Raw genomic sequence first — 25,819 nt, 5'->3', positions numbered from 1 at the left:
AACCAAGTAACAAGGAAGGCCGAGTGGTCTCTTAACACCTACTGGGCTGTTGACATTGTCATGCATCCCACTGGCCTTCCTGCATCAACTTTGATTAAAATTAATGGCCCATTCCGAGTGTTGGGTAGCTTATTTCCAATCCATTTGTCAGCCCAAGACAGTGGTTTCACGGCCAGCTTTGAGAAGCTCTGTTTTAGAGCATTCTTGTGTACATCCTGAAAGGTCAGCATTTTAAACATAAATAAGCTTTTAATGAGAAGACACACATTAAAGTAGATATCTAAGTGGAATGCTGTTAGAAGTTGGTATTTTTACTCAGATTTAGAAGGCTTGATGTTAGTTAGCATTCAGAACAGTTCTCCTTCTTCAAAATAAAAAAAAAAAAAAAACAAGCTGTTGAAATAATGAAATACAAATCAAACTAAGGTTAATTTTAAAACAAAAGAATTTTGAAATTGGGCTACAAAAATAGACCAGAAAATTTCTACCCTTTAACTGTACTCTGACCGGGAAAACTTTAATGGAAGAGGTATTTATTTATTCAAATCAACCCTAATGTTTTGAGTGATGATTTAGACAGATGATCGATAGTTTTAAAAGCTGGTTGACATTACAAAAAATGTTAGCTAATATTTCATTAAAACTATCTTAGCTTCATCAGTCTACGTAGATGCTAAAACAAAGATAGGCTTCTGACAACAGCTCAGAACAAAACTTCAAAGGTCACCAAGCATCCTGCAAGCACAGTCAGACCGGTTTAAAAACTGAAGTACACTACACATTGCATGCTGCAAAATCACCTGTGTGACTGCAATCGCTTCTCTAATGTGAAAATTTAAAATCCCAACCCCCAAACCTAGCCACTAGATAAATCTAGGAAATGTTCCCATCTTTTTATAGAGAATTCCCAAGTACCAGGTGACAAAGTCTCAGTTAATAAGTCTATCTGCCTTCCCTCCCTTCTCTTCTCCTCTCTTCTCGTCCTTCCATGTTCTCAGTATCTATGAAGTTGATCCTACAGTAACTGTGCCCAGCATAGCATCTTGATATCTGAGTCCTTGCCAGTGTTTCTTATAATAGAGGTTATTCAAAACATCTGAAATGCCCATTCTTTTACTTATAAAACAGTCACTGCCATAACACCTCCATCTCATGCCCCTGTCTAGGGGTCCCCCAACCTGCTTATTTTTCTTTAGAAAGGGAGGGGATAACTTGATGATGTTCAGAGGAAAGAATAGTGCAAGTGTAGGCAGAAGCACTTGAGAACAGTCAGCTCACTGTGTTGGGCCTTATGGGCCAGTCTGTCTACTGACCCAGCTTCCTGCCTTTACACGATGTTTCTTTCTTGGTCCTTGGATTTCAAATGGGTTCCTGATAATTGAACACTTTCTGAACATCTGCGTATAGACTTAAACTCCATTTGCAATGCAGGAGTCTGAGGCTATGTGCTTTGTTCTGCCCTTAGTTCTTTCTACCCACTATGTGTTGGCTCCTTTGCAGTGATGGTGGCAACAGGCTTTGACACATGGATGTTGTTGCTCTGAGGACCTGACTCTGGTGTCCCCCTCACCATCAGCATACTCTCCACATGTATTCGATGCCCAGAAATACAAAGTAAGTTAATTAAATGTGCATTTTAAACACTATTTATGTTTTCTGTAAAGCCTACCTACATGGGTGATTTCTTTTTTTCTTTTTCTTTTTTTAATTTATTTAACTCCTAGGCATAGACAAAGAACAGAGGCAGTGACGTTGGCCCAATGTTTGAGGTTTCTTTGAAAGTCCTGTGGATCTTCCAAATGTCTGAACCTCAGCTCATTGCAGTTGTAAAGGACAGAAGTGACCCTTTCTTTAATAATTTTTCTTTCATTAGTAGTGGTTTAAGTAACACCCTCCTTATCTGGTCTTTAGATTTGGGCAGAATCTCTCCAGAAACCCATTCTGTGTAGGGGACTATGTTATTATTGGGTAGCCATGATCACATTCTTTGTCATCTGACTATCAATCTGTGCAGATTTTCCCCTTTGCTATAGACAGGTATGCAATCGACATTTCTCCCAAGAACCATGGACTTCATACAGATTCTTATACTTTACACATACTTTAGTTAACTAGTTTCTTCGGATTCTTGACTCTCCCTAGCTGAAACTAGATGTTTGAAATATGTACTCTCCCTTCAAAAAAAAAAAATGAGGAAAGAAAATAAATAATATTAGTTAACAGAAAACTGGGAGGGCAACAATCTGATATATTGTAGTTAGTGTACTTGCCCCATCATTTCTACTGACCTTAGTCAGTGAACACAGCAGGCAGGAAGAAAGAATCTTCTGGCTCAAGGTGCACATATAAATGTATACATTTCACAGCTACTAAATTCACTAATCTCATGGTCTAAGATTTCATCATCAAAATAAATACAAGAATATTATCACTTAAAAGCACATTTGTTAGCCTTCACATCCGCCAAATGAAGAACTATAGGTAGCAGGTACAGAACAGTATGTCTGTGCTAGTAAAATGTTAGAGATGACTACATCCACATACCAACTTATATGTCCTAAAAAAGCCCAGAGAAGTTAAGTTGTCCACCAAGACTTGGACTTCTTACATAGCAATGTCAGTAGATGAGAGCCCCTGTCAATCCAGTCCTGCTCTGTCCTCACAAACCCCACATTACTCTCTAATCCTCAATTATGTCAATAATTAAGCTGGAATATGTGTGATATACTTAATGAAGAGTGAGGGATTCTCTGTTCCCTTCTGTGTGATTGGTAGGTGGCCACATGTCAGATACTATTCAGAGGAATTCGAGTTTCAGAAGTCCTGCTGTCCTTAAATCTCAAAACTTAACAAAACTGTGTCCACAGAAGAAAGAGATTTTAAAAACTACTTTTAAATACTATTATTTCAATGATACAAAAACAACACAGGTCTCTGTTTATTTTTATATCGTCAGGCCTGTTCTTAGGTGATATTTTAAAAGGGGGATTACACATGCGTAAAGAACATTGTGAACATCTAATTTCAATGGCCTTTGAATTATCCCCTTGAAATACCCAAAATATCCAAGGCAATTAGCTACTAATTACACAATTCCTTTGTTTAAAATAAAGGGCTGAGTTTTAGTCAGAGAATAAGACACATCTGAAACTAGTTAAGATATACTTAAGAATCATATTTAAGACCATTAAGAAAATGTTTTCCTCAACCTATACTGCTTTATTACAATCTTTAAATTTAAGATATATATCATTTCCCAAGAAATTGTACAAAATTCCACTTTGCAACACCTGAAAATGAGAAGTGACACTGAAGTGACCCATGAATTTGTCAATGGATAGAAACTACTAAATATAATAAACAAATGATTAAAAGATACTCATTTAAAACATTGCACATTGTTTCTGTAAATTCAGAGAGGGTGCAAAGCAAATGCATCAGTGCCAGTATGTCATGTACCTGCATTGCATTTTCTGAAACATTCTTATTCCAATGCTTAGTTCTGCGACCTTTCTTCTCTCTATGTTCCCTAAGAACAAGTCTCACAATCTTTTCTGCTGAAGGCATCTGTAGGGCTTCAGTAACAGCTGCCATTATGATATGTAAATAGTGTAGGGAACACGGAACACAAACACTGAATGGCAAGACTACCTCACACTGAAGTGAAATCTCTAGGGAAGCCCAAATTTCATTACAAGCATTCATTTCAACCTCTTCCCCAAAGCCTCTTATCAAAGCCACTAATAGAGACCGCAGATAACTGCTCTGACCTGATCCTCTGCTTATGTCTTTAGGGGACAATAGTAGGGGAAACTGAAGAAAGGAAACAAGTAGGAGGGTGTGAAGAGCAGCTAGGTAGGCCGTCCTGGCGGTGTTGTGGAGATGGGAGACACAAATGTCAACAACAAAGTAAACCACTGAAAATTTTTTTGGCTTCATGCTTCAAAGGAACAGACAAATCAGCATGGTAGATGTCTTAGTCTTAACCATAGCAACTTTTTATAAAGAAAATCCTTTAACTGGGGCTGGCTTACAGTTCAGAGGTTCAGTCCATTATCATCATGTATTATCATCATACATGGCACCATGTAGGCAGACATGGTGCTAGAGAAGCTGAGAGTTCTATATCCAGATTAGCAGGCAACACAAGAAGACTGAGATACACTAGGCCTGGCTTGAGCATCTGAGACCTCAAACCCCAACCCTAGTGACCTACTTCCTCCAACAAGGCCATACCTCCTAAACTACAACTCCTTATGGGCCAAGGTTTCAAAAACACAAGGTTATGGGGGCCATTCCTACTCAACACACCATAGCAGACAAATGAGACACCCTCACAGGCTACTGGGAGGGTACTAAGCTGTAATGCAAAGACTCAGCCAGTTTCTCCTTCAAAAACATAGAGTCTATGCCAACCTCAAAATTCTGATGAGTGGTTGAATGTTAGCCTGTCTCTCCCTGATCTTACTCCCTGACTTGGTATCCATGGAAGAGGCATATTCACAGTTACAAGACATAATAAAGAGCCCTTATTGAAGCAAATATATCCCTACATATATAAATCTGCAAATACAGATGGACCACACAGTCAATCCAGTAGTAATAGTAAACAATTTGACTCCAGGTAAGCTCTAATTATGGAGAATAAAAATGGAAACTGCAGTTAATTCACTGCAGAGAGAGAATGTTTTGTTTGGATTCCCTGCAGCTAGCCGGCCTGGCATCGCTATCCCACACTACGATTTTACTAGATAGTCAGTGACTTGTCCCTCAACCACTCAGCTCTGAGTGACATTGGACCAGAGCAGCTGACATCAGAGCCCTTTCTGTGATTTTTTTTTTTTTTTTTTTTTTTTTGAGGTGACAGGACAACTTTTTTCTGGGATTAAAGTGCTAAGAAATAAACGAATTAGCACCTGTCAGCAGCCATCTTTGCTTCTTAAGAAGGAGGGCAGCATTGGAAAGTACAGACACCATGGACGCAGGAAGGTATGGGTGACACAGACTTGTCTTCTGAACTCCAGGCACACCTGAAGCAAAGTGCTCTCCTTGGCCATCGCCAGGTCTCTATTAAAACCAATTAGTTGTTTGTGTGTCCAAGTGCAACAGTTCCTTTGGATTTCTGCCAACAACAACCAAAATAGTTTCCAGAAATTGTTAGTGGTCAGGAAAGCAGAAGACGGGCAGGCATGCTATCCAATCACAGTGACATGACTGTGAGGGAAGGGATGCAGGCCTGGAGCAAGTAGTAACAGCATCACCATTCTTTGGTGTTTCAGAGAGATAGTGTGTGTGTTCAAGCAGCAGGGAGTTGTCTATGCTTCCCCTCTTTTGGTTCTAGAAGGAAGTGTCCACAAGCGTATTTGAGAACAATCTTTTCATTGCAATGTCTCCAGGAAGGGGGTGGAACCCCAATTACCTATGTCCCTAATAGCACAACCCTGCCACTTCAAAACCTATCTTCTTTCTAAACTTCTGATAGACAGGCATTTAAATGGTTGATTCCTTATGAAAAACCATCAACTATCTCTGCTCCCTTCGACCTATATAATCACAGTTTATTTCTAGTCTCTTACCACTGCTAACATCTGCATGTAAACCACCTAAGCACTCTGCCTCGCTCCTGTGGCTGTTACGCACCTGAAGTCATAATCTCATTTGCTACTCTAAGATCACTGCCCTAGCGCAGCACACTTGTTTCAAGGTAGCAAAGGAAGCATCAGGAACAGATGAACTCTTTGAAACGAAGATCCGAATTTCTTTGGGCAAGGGACATCCTTTACTAAGCCTATTTGGCTTTCTACATTAAACCGTCTCTGAGTCCCTCACAGTAATACACAGATGCTTAAGATGCACCCGTGTAAAATATGCTGGTTTGTCTAAACATGGGGGGGAAGGAGTGAGGCAGGGCTAAAGGAAGTGCCTCTCAGGTGTCACTCAAAGTAATTGTTAGTGTCTACTAACAGGGTAACATTTGCTGGAAAGAAGAAAATATCTCCAGAGCCATCCTTATTAAGCCAAACTTAACAAGAGTTTGCACCCAACAGTGGCTGTTCGAGGCACTAATGAAAGTCCCCTTGACCTGGAGACATGCCAGCCTGCGCAGACGAGTGGTTTCTCTTCTGTCCCTGGGAAGGGTTCTTTTGTATTTTTCCTAGAGGTGCAAAAGGTCTTACTCTCTCATTGCTGTCAACATTTCTTCACTGTACTCCACCACGCTCTGCCCAAAGGTTTCAAAAGCCCCTCCCCTTCAAAATAAAGAAAAGATGGAGAGAAGATACAACATTGCAAAAGCATGGCTTCCTGAATCACTTGGAGGCAATACAGAGGAGCACAAGGCTTCCTGGTCAATTTTAAGGAGTGTGTTCTCTGTGCACTTGAACTCAGATACGGGTGAGGGTTCTGATTCGTTCGACACTTTAAATGCCAACTATTCAGTCTTGATGCCAGCTGAGCGGCCTGTGGAAGGAACTGCTGATGGGCACTGAAATCCAGAGTAGGATTTCCTGTAAGTTTTCATACTTAAGTCAGCTTTCAAAAAGCATTTTTAAAAATCTTTCACAGTGTCTTTCCATAATACTCACTCAAAAGACTAGTGAGCTCAGTGCCAAGACAGTCAATATGGTAAGTCAAAGCAGCCGTCCTGAGGTCCAAGAGGAGCGCTAGAGAAAGTGAGCTGAGGGATATACAAAATCCTGTCTAATGCGACTTCATTAAGAACAATTTAGGAGGCAGCAGAGTTTTTTCTTTTAACCTCTAAAAATTTAGCTAGCAGTTTTTAGCATAAAAATAGTATATGAATGCCCCTGTTGGTTTTTTTTTTAGTACAAAAAAGAATAGGGGGGGGGGAGAGAGAGAGAGAGAGAGAGAGAGAGAGAGCGCAATAGTAAAGAACATAAACTATTCTTGCAAAGAACCCAAGCTTTATCTCTAGCTCCCACATAGAGCAGCATATAACTCCCTGTAATTACAACTCCAGGTGATCTGAAGCCTCTGTTCTCTGTGGGCAGCTGCACTCAAGTGTACACACACACACACACACACACACACCACACACACACACACACACACACAATTACAAAGTAATTAAAATACAAAATAAATTTTAAAAACTCAGTGTACTTTAAAAAGTTACCCTAAGCACATTTATTTCTACTCGGAAGATACCATGCATATACCTTATAAGTAGAGTACAATAGCCACGTTCCCCTGGTACAGGGACCAGGGCTCTACAAAATCCGGACCTTAACTGATTTATCCTTACAACATTACTCAGCTCACTAGCTAACTTGTGGAATAAATATCACTTCTTAGTGAGTGAAATTAAAATTATTTATTCATCTTTGATGTGTCTTATTTCAAATACTTCTGTCAGATGATCCTGGGCCAGAAGGCTGAAGATCAAATGCTCCAACGTTTTGTAGTATAGGGACTGTCCAGGTGTTCAGTGGCCTCTATAAATTGGCTAAGTTTTAGAAGCTATGCTTTGTGCTTCCCATAATTTCAGTTAACCCAGTCATTCTGGATTTCTGATGGGGTTGAAGACTTATAGTCTCATAGCCAATCTTGGCTATTTACTTTGAGAGAAAAAATTTGAGAGGATGGTTTTCAGCTGACATTCATTCTAAAGCCAAGAAGAAAAGCCAGGTTCAGAACTAAGTTTTTTAGTTAGGAGGGATGACAGAAGTTCTGGTTAGTCAACAAAATGATGGTCTGGGTATTAGGTCTATCTTGTATCTTACTGACACAATTGGTATAGTTATGCTCTAGTTGAACTTTGAGAGAAAAGTTTTATTTTAACAGAAAGGGTGATATGTAGGAGGAGCTAAGGTGGGAGGAGTAAGGAGAGGAAGAGAAGGAGTAAAGAGAGAAGGAGGAAAAGGAGAGGAGCTAGGTGACAAGAGGGGGCGGGGATATGGAGGCGAATGTTTGCGTGTTTCCACAAAGATAGTTGATATATCTAGGTGGGTATTGGGTTACACTTCTGATTGTATGGACATCTTGTTATTGAGCATTACCAAACTCATAAAGCCTTTGATTACCATTAAAAAAATTGTATAAAAGCAAAAAGAAGAAGGAGGGATGGAATAGGGGTTTTCTAGGGAGGGCAAATGGGGAAAGGGCATGGCATCTGAAATGTAAATAAAATATCCAATAAAAAATAAATTAAAAAAAAGAAAGGCTATTTTGTAAAACTAGTTTAGATTAGAAGTAGAGTAGGGGAGGGAGGAGAGAGAGGGGGAGAGAGACAGACATAGGAAGAACGATAAATTATTTCTGCCTATTAAAGAATGAGGCAAACATTTACAACATCTATAACAGAATTCAAGAAACAGACACATAAGCAAGAAAAAAATGGTTGGATTAGCAATCTGTTTACATACTGATATTTTCCCACACTGCTTTAAAAATGAATATCTATTTGAATTTGCTTGGCACAATCTTTGCAGCTAATTAATCACCAAGGAGGTATTTATAGAGTAAAAGAACAATAATTCCACACAATATTTCATACAAGATTTAGATTTTCATGTTTTAACCATAAGTAAACATGTGTTAGGTTGCTGCTACATTGGAACACTGAGAATGCATAAAATAAACCAACAAGTATTTGTATTCTAATGAGGAAATACTCCAAACAGAACTGAAAGTACTGTAAGGATTTGTCTAAGCTTACTAGTAGTCATTTTTTTTAAATATTAGTTAGATATCTTCTTAGGGCATTGTCAGGTACCTATTTCCTCTGAAATGACATACTCCATATTCCAGGAAGGAGACAGGTTCCTAAGACTCAGAAAGCTAAGAAAACTTAAAAGGTTCAGCAAGTTTCAAGACCCACAAAGCCACTCCCACCACCTATAAAAACAGTGGGAACCTGCCTGGGAGAGGAGCCTTCCTCCAGTGGAACTGATTGTATGTTTTATACTGAGCTCCAGCACAGAACTTTCTCAGTTACAGTGGGGTGGGCTTTTCTGTGATACCGCTACCTCTGAGTCACAAGGGTTTAAGTTTATTGAAGTAAATAACTTCAATAAACTTAGTGATTCACTGGTTCAAGCATGAGTTGGGTGGAACCTTTTCTCTAGTGTTTCACTGATGACCTGTCTTGTGTGATCAATGTTTGTTCAAGTCTCATCAAGCAAAGTCACGCTACAGAACTGTCGCTCAAATAAGGACTATCAGAATTTATGGTGAGTTGGGTGAGGGGGGAATAGTTACACAGTCTCTGTAATGGGGACTCCTACAGTATCTGTCCTTCTCTATTTTGAATGGTGTGACATACTTTTTTAATGAAGAGGGACTATGGGGATGCTCCCTAAATAGCTAGTGAACTTAACAATACATTGCAATTTCTGAAAGTAGCACATATGGACCACAATCATAAGCAGGCTGTTGCCTGGCCTTTGCTTTGGGCTATAAAACATCCAAGTGAGTCTGAGCTGTTTACTGAGAAAGAACCTGCTCACGGAAGAGAGGAATTGCAATGAGAAAAGACACAAGTAGAAAAATGGAAGATGGGATAAATGGCTTGTACCTGGCAGGATGCAAGGAAAAAAGTAAAAGAGCATATAATTTGTTTAGGCCAATAAGAATTCCAACAACAGATAACTGGTTCACATTTTCTTCAAGAAAACTCACACAACCAATACATTTCCATCAAATAATTCGCTGAATAGCACAGCGTGGAATGGAGTATGTGGGACCCATCAAATTCAGTATTTAAGTATTTCTGTACATTTCTCCAATTGGAAACAGTTTTTTGACCATATTACAGCATTGGTATTTGTGACTTGAAGTGAGTCAAACATACTCAGTTTCAGTTATCTGAGGTTCTAGATTTAAGTTTAGGTCACATCTAAACTCTCTGATTTTCCTTCCTGTTGGAGTCTGCTAGTCCTCAGGGAGGAAGCGTACAGAAGTTAAGCTAGACAAACAAGTGGGCCTGAGGGGGTGTGACTGTCCATAGGTAGATGGTGCTGAAGAATGACACGAGTGAGCTCAGGGAAGACAACTACAATGACCTGTATCTGGATAACAGGTGGATCATACAGGTTATAATACTATCAGAACACTACCTTTCTAAAACACGACAGAGTGCCTTATGGGCACCCATTCTAACTAGCTCTGAGCTGATACCCATGTTATTTTGCATTACATGTTTTTAAAAGGAAATACATTACACACTACATTATTTCCAAAGGCTCTACAATTTACATGCCCTTTTCATGTGAAAACACTTGGCTGTCTCTACTGTTCAAATTTAGTGACTGGAGAGCACGTTCCTAATTTACCAACTTTCTTTAACTTTAATTGGTGAATGTCTGTGACTGTTCTCAGCTTGCAGTGCACCCTACTCCACTCTTCTCCGGGTTATGAACTGAACGACTGGGAAGTATGAAAAACTCCAGCCTAGGTTTTACGAATTTTAACTTTCCTTAGCCAGTGTCTGGTCCGTTTTACAATAAAATTAAGTAATGGACTGTTTTCCCTTTCAGTCCCTAAAATTATACTATAAAGTTTTCTCGATGTCTGCACAAATCTGCTCCCTAGCACGATTGCTGTTGATCTTCTCTTCCTTGCCACAGATACAACAGAGAAGAAAAATTAATGCTTTGTTGGATGTTTTATGGTTGCCATGCTCCACTATTATATGGATGTTGTTCCAGGCTTCATTTCTGACGATGAAGAGACGAAAGAAATAACACTGAACAGTAAAATTCTCTACTGGGTCACATATGAATGCAGACATAGAGGGATTTTGAAAAATCATACTAAATCTATGATGCAATTAATATTTGGCATGAAAGCAATAAAAGCTTAATATTTTGCTTTTCAATAACAGGACTTCTCTGTATGAGGAGACGAACATACCTAACATGAATTTTTCTAAGTATTCTCTTTAATATATAAAGCATTTTATAGACAATATTTCTTTGTTTCTTTCTCTCATAAGGCTTAGATTATGGTTAATATCTCATGACACCAAAACTAATACTGCAACAGATATTAAAGCATTTTTTCAGCCACTTATTCTATAAAATATTAATTGCAAGCCTGTGCATGTGCTGTCTGTATAGGGGAGTGGGTCTAAATCAATAAATGGTAGCATGCAGAACATTAGTCATTATCCTCTCTCTCCCTTTAGTACATGGTACCTGCAGGTGGAAGACTGAAAATACTCATCTTTAAGTACCCATGAAGACACTTAAGCCAGAGGGCTTGAGCAACACTTACCTAGGAAGGACAGGTTTTTCTTCAGAAGCAAGTCTCTCAGCAGGACTTCATGCTCATAGCCAATAGCGCTAGACATTTCAGTTAAGGAGGCACCGCACACAGAGGGACTGAACAGGACAATTCTAATACCAATTATGTATTAATACTATACTCTACTAACAATAATATATGTTGAGATGAAATGGAGAATTATAGTAACTATACACAGGACTTATGACCCAGAGTACGCCTTTTGAGGAAGAAAATTTCTATATGCATTCTTCCCTTATTTAAGCAAATCAGAAGAATTATTTTATAACTCTTACATACCTTGGCAAGCAATGATTTATAAATCACTGTGACTTTAATTTCTTTTAAAAAGAGGGCAGTCACTTAAAATATATATTAATTTATGTTACAAACAAATCTCCAATTCAACTTAGTACATGTTAACTGAAAACTCACTAAGATGGAGAAAGAACAGTAACTAACCCAGTCTTTGCCCTAATGGTTTTTAATCTTACAGTCTAGAAATGTGCGAGACCCATTTGCCAGTCATCAGCTCTGGCTTTACTTCCTGTGATTAAAAGGTTCTCTCTCTCTCTCTCTCTCTCTCTCTCTCTCTCTCTCTCTCTCTCTCTCTCTCTCCCTCCCTCCCTCCCTCCCTCCCTCCCTCCCTCTCTGTCTCCCTCTCTCTTTCGCTCTCCATTTTTAAGCACACAAATGCACATGAACACAATATGTTCACAGAAACATATAAACTGTTCCAGTGGTTTCTTGATGGCAAGCATCATATCAAGTGATTTAAGTATGTTATGTGATCATCACAAGAATAAAAAGCTAGTTTTACATATAAAGCAATTAGTAGAAACAGTCAGAGTTACCTCCTTCATTGTCCACCCTACTAAACACTGTAACAGCAACATGGGTACAGCACCCCTTGACTTACCACAAAGGGTTTTTCTGATCATGTATTGCAAGCACTCAACTCAAATCAAAGGCAACTTATATATCACTAGTTTAAAAAAAAAAAAAAAAAAAAAAACCCAGAAAGTTATCCTGCTTTTTATCAATGGGTTACAGGTTAGTATCACTGAAATTCAAGAAATAAAGTCATATTTGTCCATGATCAGAACAAGGCCAAGCCACCATTACTGCCTATGCCCTATTATTCTTCCTTCTTACATGACTGCCCTTATTTAATTATTAACTAGAAATCAAATAAAGGAAACAGAAAAATGCTAAATCACAGAATTTCACACAGTTTCTGACTCCATAGAGGACACTTGATGGATAAGTCTCAATGGTAACCCATTACCAGGGTATCCCACATTTTCTAACTAAATTATTTACTTCTTTCTACATAAATGTGCTCTCACTTTTATTGTTGTAAATTATTTACATCTAAAATGTTGAATCATGAAACTGAGGTTACTGATGGTAGAGAAATGAAACCCACAGCCCCTGATGCTTCCTGCGTCATCATCTCCCCTTGCCTAGAGAGCTTTGGACCTTTGTCTAACAGCTCTGGCCTTGAGTCCCACTTTGGAAAGTTGAAGTGACTGCTTTTTCACTGAGTTTTCTTGGTGGACATGAGATATAGAGGCAAAAGTATAGGTGGGAAGACACCTTACACTTATGAATAATTGATTAGTTAATTAATTAATGAAACAAACAACACACACACACACACACAGTCATCAAAAGAAAAGAAAAGCACCTTGACAACCCATTCTTTTAACCACAGATTGATGTTGTGGCACTTTAGTAAATGACCAATTTACTTTATTCTCTGTACACATATACCTCCTTATAACATTTTCTTTTTTCTTTTTGTTTGTCTGTTTGTTTGTTTGTTTTTTCAAGACAGGGTTTCTCTGTGTAGCTCTGGCTGTCCTGGAACTCACTCTGTAGACCAGGCTGGCCTCGAACTCAGAAATCTGTCTGCCTCTGCATCCCAAGTGCTGGGGGATTAAAGGCGTACGCCACCACTACCCAACGTAACATTTTCATAATGGTGTAAGGAGGTTTTGTATCTATTCCATCTACCAGATGTATGCTTCCTTTGTACAAAACTGCTGACATACTTTTGAGAGTAATCGAGGCAAACATTACCAAATTATCAGTATCACACAGCAAAGTGTTTCTCACTTACAAAGTAAACCAATAATTTCATCCAGTGTGAAATAACATAATTCCTGTTGATCAGTCTAGGGAACATCTTTGCAAGCTTATTTACAGTGTATGAAACTGACAGCCCTTCAATGCATAGACACAACCAGTCTCTCTATAAGCTTCTTACAATGTTTGATTCTGCAGTTACTGCAATCATCAATTTTAAATTTTGGAAAGATATACTTCTTTATATAGAAGTATATGCTTTGTTTGATATAGACAGGAAAAAATTGCAAGGTCTAGAAAATAAAGCTTATAAAAGCAGTAATTTTTACTGGTAATAAGTATAATGGAACTGCAAAAATTAGAATCTGGTCAGAGAATATAATTTATATGCATACATCATTATATTTATCAATTGAAATTATATAGTACATTAAATCCTACTGACAACATACAGCCAAAAGAGAATGTGAATGATGGCAAAAACTATGTATATATACAGGGAAAATATTCCAGACAGAATTTATAATGCTCCATAAGCAGAAACACTTAGACATTGTCTATAAGGATACCTATTATTGATGTATGGTAGTGACCATGGGGCAAAACTTGTAAATAACCTAACAAGCCATTTTCCTCACCAGCAATACAGCAATCTAGTTTCCCGTAAGCGTCTCAACTATTACTGAAAAATAGCCTCCTGGCATTTACAAAGCAGTTGACTTCATACTTTAGTCCATGCATATATAATTAGAGAGTTATATTTAAAATCAATATGCAATCCTTCAAAAGACATTATGCTTTTAAAACCTTAACTTTAAATTGATTTTTAACTATTTTATGTGCTTTGAAATTAGCATGTAATTCAGCCCAAGACACTCTGAGATGGTGTCAGTTGTTATATAAATGTGCTTAAGTTTATCTCTGTGGCAATGCAAGGCTGGCGCTCTGACAACTTTTAACACTACCATTAATTTCACACTGAAAATGGAAGCATACCTTTACTTTGGTCTAATAAAAAAAAAAAAAGACAGATTTTTGACAATACCATGGTTTGGTTCATTTTGGCTTGGGGAGCAGATCAGAGAATGAATGAATATGTTAAAAAGCTACATGCTAGTTATGCAATATTTTTTCAAGAGGGCTCAGTTCAAAAATTATGCCAAATTGTAACTATGTTTTTAGGAAAGAAAGTAATTTTCTTTGCAAAACATTTGAGCTGGGTGTGGCCGTGCACACTTGCAATCCCAACACAAAGTAGAGGGAGGCAAGAGGAATGGGAGGGGGGCAGCCTGGACAACATAGCAGAACCATGTTTCAAAATATTTTCCTAACTGAGCCTAAGCCTTTTTAAACCCAGGACATAAATATACACATACACAAAAATATGTGCTCATATGGATATGCACATTGCATACACATATATATGCATATATATACATATATGTGTATATATGCACATTGCACACATATATGTGCACATATGGATATGCACACACATACTCAGCTTGCATAAGAATCCAACAAAAACTGACTGTTGGTCACTGAGTCACAGCTGACCCCACTGCCACTCCTACTAACAAAATTTAGCCCAGGAAGGTTGAGTTTTTTAATGATCTCTACCAAAAATTATGAGTATTGTGTAAGTAAGTACTCTTTTTCCCTATGGTGTTAACAAAATTCTCACTGACTTGCCATTTTGTTTATGGATCATCTCTCCTTTACTGAAATTGCTGCCATTCACCCAGCCTTATTTTAAGAAGTAGACATTAACTCCTTAGGAAACTCAATGTCCTTAATAAGAAATGACTGGACATCTGCTTTCACAGCCTTAAAGTCTGTCCCAAGGGAAAAATTAACATGGTTTCTCTAAAAATGTTTATTAGGGATCTAAGTGGCAGTGTAGATTGCAATCAGTATTTAAGCAAGGAGAGTCCACTGCCCTTTAAAATGTGACAGTCTCTGGTGACATTTTAATACCGTCATCCTTTAACGCCAGGCTCAAAATTTATTCTAGAACACTCAACTGCATTTGGTCCATTTTAAATGGAACTTTGTTATATTTTAAAAAATGGCCACTGGGATGGTTAGATACATTCCAAGACAGTATGTTACCTGCCTAATGACTCTGCACCTTTAAATTCATTGAAAACCAAGCAGTCTGAAATGAGCGTGTGGATATGCACCTGCTGTCCTGACATCTTGCTGTGGCCGAGCTGATCTTTCCTAAGCGCTAGAAAAGAAAGGTCTGCAGTGACCCTCTAGTTGATAGAATGTAAAATAGGAGAGTATGAAATGTGTTTTGTGAAGCAGAACTTTATGTCAGGTTAAAGCTAGACACATCTCCTCCACCGAGTCTAAGCCCGTCAATTGCGCACCTAAAATTTTATGGAGAAGGATACTGCTTGATGCAGTCCACCAGCGGTCCATAACAGCAGTCGTTCACGATGCACTGCGGACAAATAAGAGAGGGCTGTTACAGGCTGGGGTGACAACAAATCCCACCACAGTGAGTATTCTGAAAACAGTCACTACTCTCCCAACCCCACCACCACCCAAAAGAAAGCTATCAAAAGGCTATTCAGATTTAATCACAGAAAACAAAAATTACATGCTTCTTTATTTACTATAAAAGCAAGCTATTAAAAAGTAAAATGTTCTTCTCAAAAACATTGCCATTTGCCATTTATGGTGTGCCCTGACCTCACTGATAGTTTATGATGACAGTCATTAAATGAGGTTTAGCGTCCTCTACTCGGTTAGGCAGATAACAGCATTGCCACAGAAAGCAGCTGTGATTAATACCTGATAGACCTGGTTTGCTAGAACTCCATCTGGAATCTGAGAAGGGTCCCGTAGCATACTGTTTATAACAGACTTGGAGGCTGTAGAAGGAAAGAGATAAACTATTAGCAGACAGTCAACACACTTTTAATATGACAGGAGAAGTGACGTATACCTTTGTGCACACAGATCCCAAAAAGGAAAACAGGACTGATAACGATCATTTTCCTGAGATTTTCATCGAAGAGAAGCTTTTAATTAGATCATTTTTGCCAAGTATTTGTAAACTACATTGCCAGCTTTGACAGTGACCTGATTTCTTCCAAGGTAAATTAACAAGTCTAGACCTAAAGCGTATGTCTATTTGCAGACATATCATCTTTGGAAAAGCCAACTTTGGGCGGTGGGTGGGGAACACAAGAAAAATAACCACAAAAGATTTAACTGTTACAGGTAGAGATCTTATTCCTAAGCACCTGTACGTACACAGCTTAGGTAAGACAGGCTCGATTTAAAGGCTTCAATAATGCCAATAAAATCATCAACTGTCACTAGTTATGGCCATTCCACAGGTGAAGAATACAGGTAAGACTGGCTGATAACTGTAGGAATCAGAAATGAGAAAAGCGTGGGAGAGTGAGAGGGGTCACATGCATGCACTTTTGTGTGTGTGTGTGTGTGTGCGCGCACACACACACACTATTTCCAGGACCCCTGACAAAGACTATATTCTATGGATGCTCAATTTCTTTATATGAAACACTACAATATGTACATATAATGTATGATCTGACATACACTCTGTCTCTTGACTGGTTGTAATCTAACTCAATACAAATGGCATGCAAATCATTGTTATACTGTCTTTAGTTAATTAGAAAAGTCTGTATATGTTGAATGCAGATACAATTTTTGCCCGTGCTTTTCCCTTCAGTAGTTGGTAGAGTCCTATGCATGAAACTTTAGAAAATAGCAGATTATAGTAGATTTAGATCTACTATGGGTGTTTGAGAGAGCATGTTGGACAGAAAGTAGATATATTTTATAAAATAAAATTTCCACCTAAAATGTGTCTTATAAACCTGTAAATGAATTTGAAATCCCAGGGACTACCACATAGAAGAAAGGCAGTAGGACAAGCATCAGGAGAAGGTGTAGGTGACGTGCTAATCGTTGAAAGGCTACGTAGGACACCCCGGTCCTGCTTTGTTCCTGGTGGAAATCAACTTTGTCAAAAATATCCTATGGAATCAACTGAAAATATTTAGCAAAATGGCTTAGGGAATGACCCATGCAGGGACTGCTTGAGTGTCTCTTATATAATTATCTAGTTAAGAAAGTTAGTGAAGGGCATAGCTGGGTACCATTTTTGGTACTTAGATAATTTTAAGCTTAGTTCTTATTATCAAGATCTTTACCAGCTTCAGTTGCCTTGGGATACTGACAGAAACGAGACAATACTCGTCTCGTAAACACTGTGGAAAGAATAAAATAAGAAGATGGCATCTTCAGTATAGAATTGATTTTTTTAAAAAAATCATTTTAATCATTGCCTATGAAAGCTACATGACTAAATGCTTACAACATTACTGATATGTGTAACATAAATCTGTAAACATGTTTGCACTACATGGGGAAAGCCCATATGGAATCTCAAAAGAGCATCACCCAGTTACTTTATCCAGGCCTCTCTCGCAAGTAGTTCTGAAAACTAGCAAGCAGTGTGGTCCCTTGCATTCACTGACTTCATCTGTAGGAAGCAATACTATTTGAGTTGACTATTCTAAACAATTCTCAGGGAGTCTCTTGAGAAAACGGCTGCCACATCATTTTGTTAAAGTTCAAGTAGTAGTCTGAACCAAGGCTTACACATTCCCTGTGTTTTATAAACTTGGGCTGTCCTCAATTATTTTTGACAGAAATTACCATGGATAAGTGGTATGGATACTGAGACCATGAGGCAGTAACCCATCACCTTACTTAGGAACAGATGATGTGGGAACAGGACTAGGGAGACAATAATGTGCCTGGTAAACCTGCCTACTTTCCTTAGCACAGTTCTGAAGTTCAGCCAGATGGTGGAGATCAAAGCAGTTGTTCACATGTGTGGTTGCCTTCTCTGAGGATAAGTCCTTTGGTCTGCCACTCATTCACAGATGGTAATGGCACACTCGCCCTTCTATGTTACCCAGGAAAACAGCAGCCTTCTCTGTGCACACCTGGACATGGGGTGCAAAGGTGTTGCAATGCAAACTCATGCCCATGTGAAGAAAACATTATTTATAGACAAGTGTGACCCAAAGTTCTGGCTACTGGAAAAATCACTGACCTCTGAACAAATTACATGCAAATCTGTTCAAATAACTTTAAAAAGCTCTTTTTCAATAAGAGAGTCAATGCTCCAAGATCTGAGAAAAGTACGTCACCTATTTTGAGGGGGGAAAGGGGAAAATGTCAAATTAGAAAGTGATGGTTTTTATTTCATCATAATAGAAACATTTGAATGGTGCTTCTCGGGATTCAGTACCATGGTCATAAGCTTTTTGAAAACATCATGTGAGTGGAGATTCTTGCCTTTCAAGTCTTAGGTCCAGAGTTCAGAGCCTTAGAATAAATGTAAATGCCAAATGTGGGTATACTGGCCTTCTTTTACAGAGTTAAAAGGCAGAGACACCCTCAAAGAAAACTAGCAAATAAGATTAGCCATATCGATGAGCTCTTGGTTTGATTAAGAGATCCTCTGAACAAGGTGGAAACACAATTGAAAATGATCTCCAACACCAACTTCAGGCCTCCACATGTATGCACGCTCACACGCATACACACATGTGCATTTACACACATAGACACACACACTCCTAGGTGAAGAGCTACAGGCAGTCAATGACTTCTGAGAAAAAAAAAAACAATAATTTTCTCCAGGAATGAGCCCCCACTCCCCATAGGTTTTCTAATTCCAAGTAGTTGTCCCTAACTACATGTACATAGGAGCAGCACTAACTGTGCACAGTGAGGGCCTCCAGCTTTCCAACCATGGAGACAGTGGGCCTATTTCCCCCCTCTGATACTTGTACTACAACAGATAGATTTCTTCTTTTTGCAGAAAAGGCACAAAATAAGCAATTCAAGTCACTTGGAGCCGCTGGCCCATGACAAGCAGAAGGCAGGCACTGGATAAAGTGTGTCATAAGAGATGGTAGCAGTGTTTCAACTGAGGCAGAATGCTTAAGACTGCAATGGAACTTACATAAGAAACTAATCCAGTAGAATAAATAACCATGGAGCTGCTGTGTGATTCATATGTCTACATATCTTTTCTTCAAAAGCTGGTTTAAGGTTCCTGACATGAAGGCTATGGAGGTCTCAAACTCCATCTTCATGGGGATGAACCTGTCAGTGTCTCTCCTGGAAAACGTTAACTTGGCCTGTGGCCTTAGAGGCCACTCTCCTTTGTAGCTGGGGCTTTAGCCCATCAGTTTCCTCACTATGTACAAGTGATCCTGAAAGCAGTTGGGTATTATCTGATAATGTGACTCCTACAGGACAAATTCAAGTCTGCTCTCTGCCTAGCAAGCAATCAAGTTAGAAACCGAGTAGTTGTTGAATAGGAAAGTAGCAATGTAAGGACAACAGGAAGTCATCTCCCTTTGGACTGCTCCTGATGGTTAGAACCCTGCCTTTGGCAGCTTGCAACTTCAGGGCCACTGTATACCATTAGCTGGGATACACCAAGCATGCCAATGCCTAATCCTTGAGCATCTGGCTAAGCCATGATTTTGTATGATTCCACCCCAAGCTTCTACATACAGACTTGAAAATTACACTTTTTTCCTCATCTTTCCCTTGGCCCAAACTTTGAAACCTGGTTTGATGCTTCTCTCGTTTGTTCAAGCCCTTTCTGTTTTTATAACCTTCATGTCTTCTTCATAACTTAGACTGAAAATGACTCCTATTGTCTACCAATCTTTTGGCGACTGCTTAATTGCTATTTTATCACCTGTTTAAAAGAGACTGACCAGAATGCTACAATTTAAAATCACTCCTCAGATCAAAAAATTAAAAGAAAAAGGAATTTTTTGACTAATATAGTTGCTGCTGCTGGCTTCAAATATCTGAGAACACATGATGGCTAACAGTCTCAACAAGATTTCGCATCTCCTAAAAGACAAATTATTGTACATTTCTGTGAGGAAATTTCTAGACAGGGTTAATTGAGGTAAACTCTGCCCTAAATATGGATGGCATCATCCCTTGTGCTGGGATCCTGGCTGATCACAAAGCAGAAAGCAAATGGAGCATTCATCTTTGTCTCTGGCTCAGGACTGTACATGTGATGACCAACTGCCTCATGTTCCTGCTGCCAAGACCTCTTGGCCATGATGAACAGCCACCCCCCTTGAGCCCCAGTCAACATTTCTTCCCCTCTTAATCTGCTTTTGTTAGGTATTTTGCCACAGCAATGAAAAATAATGAATACAGGATTTTTATATATAGAAAGAATCAGTGTCATCATAAATTGCCAGAAGAGTCTCTCAAGTTTATTGTTACTTGTGAAGCCACAAGTTTTCAGATTTTTAAGCTCAGGATTATGTTGTTCTAAATTACTGAATTTGATGTTTAGTTTATTCACTTTTTAAAACTTAAAATGTTTAAAAGTTTTGTCAACTTCATCTTGCTTCCATGCATTCTAACTACCCTATCCTTCTACCCTCTTATGTCTTGGTTCTATTTCTATCAACTGCACTCCAGTCTCCATCCTAGATTCATGACTTTTAGTTTAAGTGACCCATCTGTGTGGCCACTGAATTAGGACTATTCATCGGAGTCCTAGTGTTGTATGGACATGGAAAGGAATGAGTTCTCTTTGGGGGATATTATCAACAGCACATAGTCTAGCAGCAAGGGGTATGGCCCCTGGGTTCTTCCTCTACCGTGTCCTGATTATCAATGGATCCATTCCTGTGCAAGCATCCACAGATGCTGGGAGTTTGTGATTGCAATGACTGTCTTGCCCAGAAGATGGAACTTAGTAACTCTTCTTTTTATCTTCTGGCTCTACTATTTGTGAATCCCTCCTTCTCAGCATTTCCCAAGCCTTAGTGGGTGGTACCAGTGTCTTACTCAGGGCTAGCCCTCATCTGTCTGTCACTTGTTCTCAGTACTTTGCAAAGCCATGAGTATTTCCATTCATCATCCTCTACCAGAGAGGCTTCTCTGATTAAGGCTGAGAAGAGAGTCTGTCAATATGTATAAACATAAATATTTGCCTCAATTTAGCTAATGATAGTCAGCTCCCTCCCCCCCCCAGGGCCTATGATCTTCCTTGTCATGTGGTCATATGTTCTTTAGTTTGATCTGTCTGTCTGTCAGCAGCAAGTGTACAGTAATTGGGCATGTAGTCCCTCCTGTGGAATGCAGTTGTCCCTCAAGAGAGCAGTTAGTAAGAAGGGAGGTAGAGAGGGAGGGAGAGAGAGAGAGAGAGAGAGAGAGAGAGAGAGAGAGAGAGAGAGCAATAGTGCCAATCATTATTGAATGACTATGTACTTTTGCTTAACAGGTTGAGGTCATAGTTTGTAGGGTTCACACCTGGATAAGATCACGGGTGACTTTTCTCCCCCATTAGCTTACATAGCACCTATAGGGTGATGACTCTAAACCTCAGTTCCTGAATGTGATCTATGAACATCCCAATCCCCACCCTTTAACCTTTTGAGACAGGGTTTCAGGTTTCAGGCTGGCCTAGAACTCATTATGTACCCCAGACTGGTGTTGAACTTGCAGTGATCCTCCTTCAGGGTGCTGAGATTACCTGTGTGAACCACCGTGCCCAGTAAGTAAATGTTTCCTTAACCTTAAACTATATTTATAGATTTAGTGGGGGCAGGGCATGAATACCAGAGTTTGTCTGTGGAAGTCAGAGCACAACTTCTGGTAATGCATTCTCTCCCTCTACCATGTGTCATAAAGATCAAATCTGGGTAATTAGACCTGATGGCAGGCCTATTTATTTACACACTTAAAAAAAAGAGAGAGAACCATCTAAGAATAGCTTTATAATTATTTTCTCCATTAGTCTGCTCTGCCATACCACTTATGCAATTCATTTTAATTTTTAAGATTGTATTTTAATTTTCTCCCTTCCCTTTCCTCCCTCCAAACCCTTCTATATTCCGCCCCTGGCTCTCCCTAAGTTCATGGCCTCTTTTTCCCCATCAATTGTTATTACCTACATACATGTATTTGTATATACAGATATATTCCTAAATATAACCTGTTGAGTCCACATAATATTACTTATATGTATATTTTCAGGGCTGACCATGTGCAATTATAAATGCCACAGATATGTGCATATGTTTATGCAATACCACTATGGAGAAGGCATGACTCACTAGATTGCAAGAGGAATTGTTTGTATTAGAGTATGTCACATGCTATTCAAAACCAGAAGTATTTCTCTCAGGTGCTCTGTTCAAGATAACAATTCGCTACTTTGCTGAATAAGTGAATGAACCCACTGCCAAATGAAAGAGAAGGCTGCTAAAACATACAGTCCTGTTTGTGTTCGCTAATATTGGGGTGATTTTTTTTTATAACCAAGTACATTTGACTTCACTTGTAGTTTTTCTTATTAAGAATGAATGGGCTTAAAAATTCATTTCAGAGAAAAAGAGTAAGAAGCAATATAATACAATGTATCTTAGAGAAGTGTTAGAAAACATCTAAGCATGTGTCCTGGCAAAAGGGTAGTGTTTATCTCTGACAGAAGCATGTGAATGGCTTTACCAGCATGTAATATAACTTGTAACAATCATCTACCATTGTATAAGTATTTTCTATTCATGTCAAAATAGTCTGTCTCTTAAAGTAGAATTATAAATTTCCATTCTGAGATGTAAACGGAGCTGGTGAGCTACGTCAGGAGGTAAAGGTGCTTCCCACCAAGCTGGGACTCACATGGTGAAAGGATGGAACCAGCTCCTGAAAACTGTCCTGTTACATACACATATGCACATGCAGACACGCACGCACGCACGCATGTGCAGACACAAAACGAATGTAATAACAAATTTAAATGTAAACGACAAAACTATCAAGAAATATTGTGTAGTAGTATCATGCACCTACGACGAAGGTCATGTATTATACCTGTTTCTAAAATTTCAGAAACGCTGGTTTCATATTTCTCCCATGTCAATGAGGAATGCTCATTCAGGGTCGTGAGGCTCCTCAAGTTTCTATGTCCCTGGATGTGCTCACATGTGCGTGGGTACCTGTCCATGTTTGCACCTGTACATGTGGACGTCTGCAGACAACCTTCAGTCTTGTTTCTTGGGAGCCATGTACTTGTTGTTGGTTTTTTTTTTTTTTTTTTTTTTTTGAGACAAAAAAAAAATATTCTCACTGGCACTCATTCATTAGGTTAATATGGCTGGTGAGCAAACCCCAGGGATCTGCCTTTCTCTGCTTCCACAGGGCTGAGATTACAAGCGCATGGCTACCGGGCTGGCTGGCCTGTTTATATTGGTTCTGGAGAATGAACTCAAGTCCCATGTTTGCATGGCAAGCAGTTTACTATGTCCCACAGATTTCTATTTCTAAAGAAAAAAAAAAAAAAAGAAGACTATCAAGCATTACTCACACAGTGTTGCAGGTACTGCTCTATGTCAGCTAGCTAGAGAGCAGCTCCGTGCCCGAGTACCTGTGTAGCAGGCACAGTGCCCTAGATTTCACCATCAGCACCACAGGAAACAAACAGAAGTCCCACAAACTTCACTTGTGTTAACCGACTGAAATTTTTAAGGTGTTCCAATGAGGAGGCAGCCATTGTTATCTTCCCACTGAAGAAACTCTGGAGTTTGCATAATCTGCCAATGTCTCACTCCTACTTAGTGAAGGAGATATGGCTTGGTCAGTTCAGTGCGTCAGTTCCTGGGTTATTTTTTCTCCAGCTCTAGTTCCATATTCGAAGCCACCTGAAGCTTTCTGGATCAATGTATCCTTCCTGTAGAGCACCACCTAAGCCCTCCTGCACGTGCTCAGGGCTGAGGTGGCACAGATCTCTTCTTCTGGCATCAGTCTGAGAGTGGAAAGAGAGGTAAAGAAAAGACCCGGTCTAAAGTCCAAAAATGAAAGGGACAGAAAGACCTGACAAAGAAAGATGTGCAGGTTCATAACTATAATTCTAGTACTTGTGAGGCAAGGTCTCTGGGAGTATGGGACTGGCTTGGACTAGTGAAAGCCTGGCCTATAGTGTGAGACCCTGTCTGTAAGAATAATATATAAGCAAACAACAGAAAACCTGACAAGAGCTTGAGGGTCTTAGGGTCTACAGAGGAAGGGAAACTGGATTCTCCTAAGTGTGAGCCCACCATTGCTGCCTATATGGCTGAACTTACACTATTCAGTGAGAGAGGGCAAGTCTCTGCCTTGAGACACACACGACTTTCAGACCGTCCCCCCCCCCCCCCAGCCCACTTATTTATATCTCCTAGGTTTCTATTTGCTGGCAAAGACCCACACCACATCATGAGGTCTGTCACAGTGTTCAATTAGAGAGAAGCGAATTCTAAGTCATTAAAACTGCCGCCCAGGATTACAGGGATTCATGCAATGAGAGAGTGCACAGGCAGGAACCAGTGCGTGTTCTTGGCAGACGACCTCATCCAAACTGGAAATGGAGAACCGAAATTTCTTATTCTGAATTTTACGAGAGGTCTGGATAAGGAGTCCAGAGTGAACATTCAAGGGACTTAAACGCCTTTGAAATCCACACACTTTCAGTACACTGAGAGAAACACACTTCCTGGGAACCAAGCCCACGTGACTAATTACAGCCAGGGACTGGCACTTCTATTTAGAAATCACTTTCTTCTAATTCTCCTGGGGGTTGGGGGGGGTGGATCTCAATTTTCAAGAAAAACACAGCTATTCAACCTCTGCCCATTATTCACCACAAGGGTAGTCTGTACAGCTTTCTTATATTTTACTAGTTATCAGAGCTTCCCCACCCCCTTCCCTGAAAGGAAGGTCAAGGTCCTATGTGTGAGCAGCTAGAACCTGAAGGCAAGGTACAGGTCACCGTCATTCCAAGGAGAAACAATCAGCATAATAACCTATCAGGTTAAAAAAATATGCAGAGGCTTGAGTATGAGTTTTTAAGAAGGCCCATATTTTGATACCTTGAGCAAGCGGGTTATTCATTTAACTGAATAAGTTAGAACCCTGATCTAAAAATAGCCGTGCAATTAACAGTGTACTATATAATTAAAATCTGTATATCATTAAATTATGCGGACGTTAACTTCACTATGAATTCTTTATGTAATGAGACAGTTAAAAGATACATCTCTTCGGTTGTAATTAATCTTTCAGCTAGCTCAATGAGCATAATGGCAGAGGGTCCTGTGCCAAAGTGAGAGAGATGGGGGTTTACAAGGAGTCCTGGGGCATGCTCTCAGGGGCTTGTGGAAACAAAGTGTGTCTGAGAAGAAGCACAATTAGTTTCTGAAGGAAAGTTACCAGTGAGCTCATTCTGTGTGCGTCACCCTTGGATGCCCCAAATGACAGACTGGGGCTGGAAACCACCCCCGCTGAAAACATATGACATATATTTTATATTGTTGGAAATTGTCCTAGGTAGCCGTGGTCTACAGAAGAGTGGAGGAAAGGAAAGAGGAGCTTAATACACTTCTGAGAACTG

The 25,819-nt window shown here is 39.4% G+C and overlaps 1 protein-coding gene across 5 annotated transcripts in view; it reads right to left on the bottom strand.

Moving 5' to 3' along the window:
* The window catches only part of Cdin1 (CDAN1 interacting nuclease 1), a 190,339-nt gene that overhangs the window by 90,860 nt on the left and 73,660 nt on the right, over nucleotides 1-25,819 (bottom strand). For all 5 annotated transcript variants that reach the window (XM_076929465.1, XM_076929466.1, XM_076929463.1 and 2 more), the window contains 3 exons: nucleotides 16,138-16,217; nucleotides 15,735-15,784; nucleotides 11,236-11,303 (listed from right to left, as the gene is read on the bottom strand). In XM_076929465.1, the coding sequence (XP_076785580.1) occupies nucleotides 11,236-11,303; nucleotides 15,735-15,784; nucleotides 16,138-16,217 (198 nt within the window). The remainder of the gene's footprint in view (nucleotides 1-11,235; nucleotides 11,304-15,734; nucleotides 15,785-16,137; nucleotides 16,218-25,819) is intronic.

The sequence above is a fragment of the Arvicanthis niloticus genome, chromosome 2, assembly GCF_011762505.2.
Source record: "Arvicanthis niloticus isolate mArvNil1 chromosome 2, mArvNil1.pat.X, whole genome shotgun sequence".
Taxonomy (NCBI): Eukaryota; Metazoa; Chordata; class Mammalia; order Rodentia; family Muridae; genus Arvicanthis; species Arvicanthis niloticus.
Note: the sequence above shows the minus strand (reverse complement) of the source record. Positions and strands in the feature narration are given on the sequence as shown.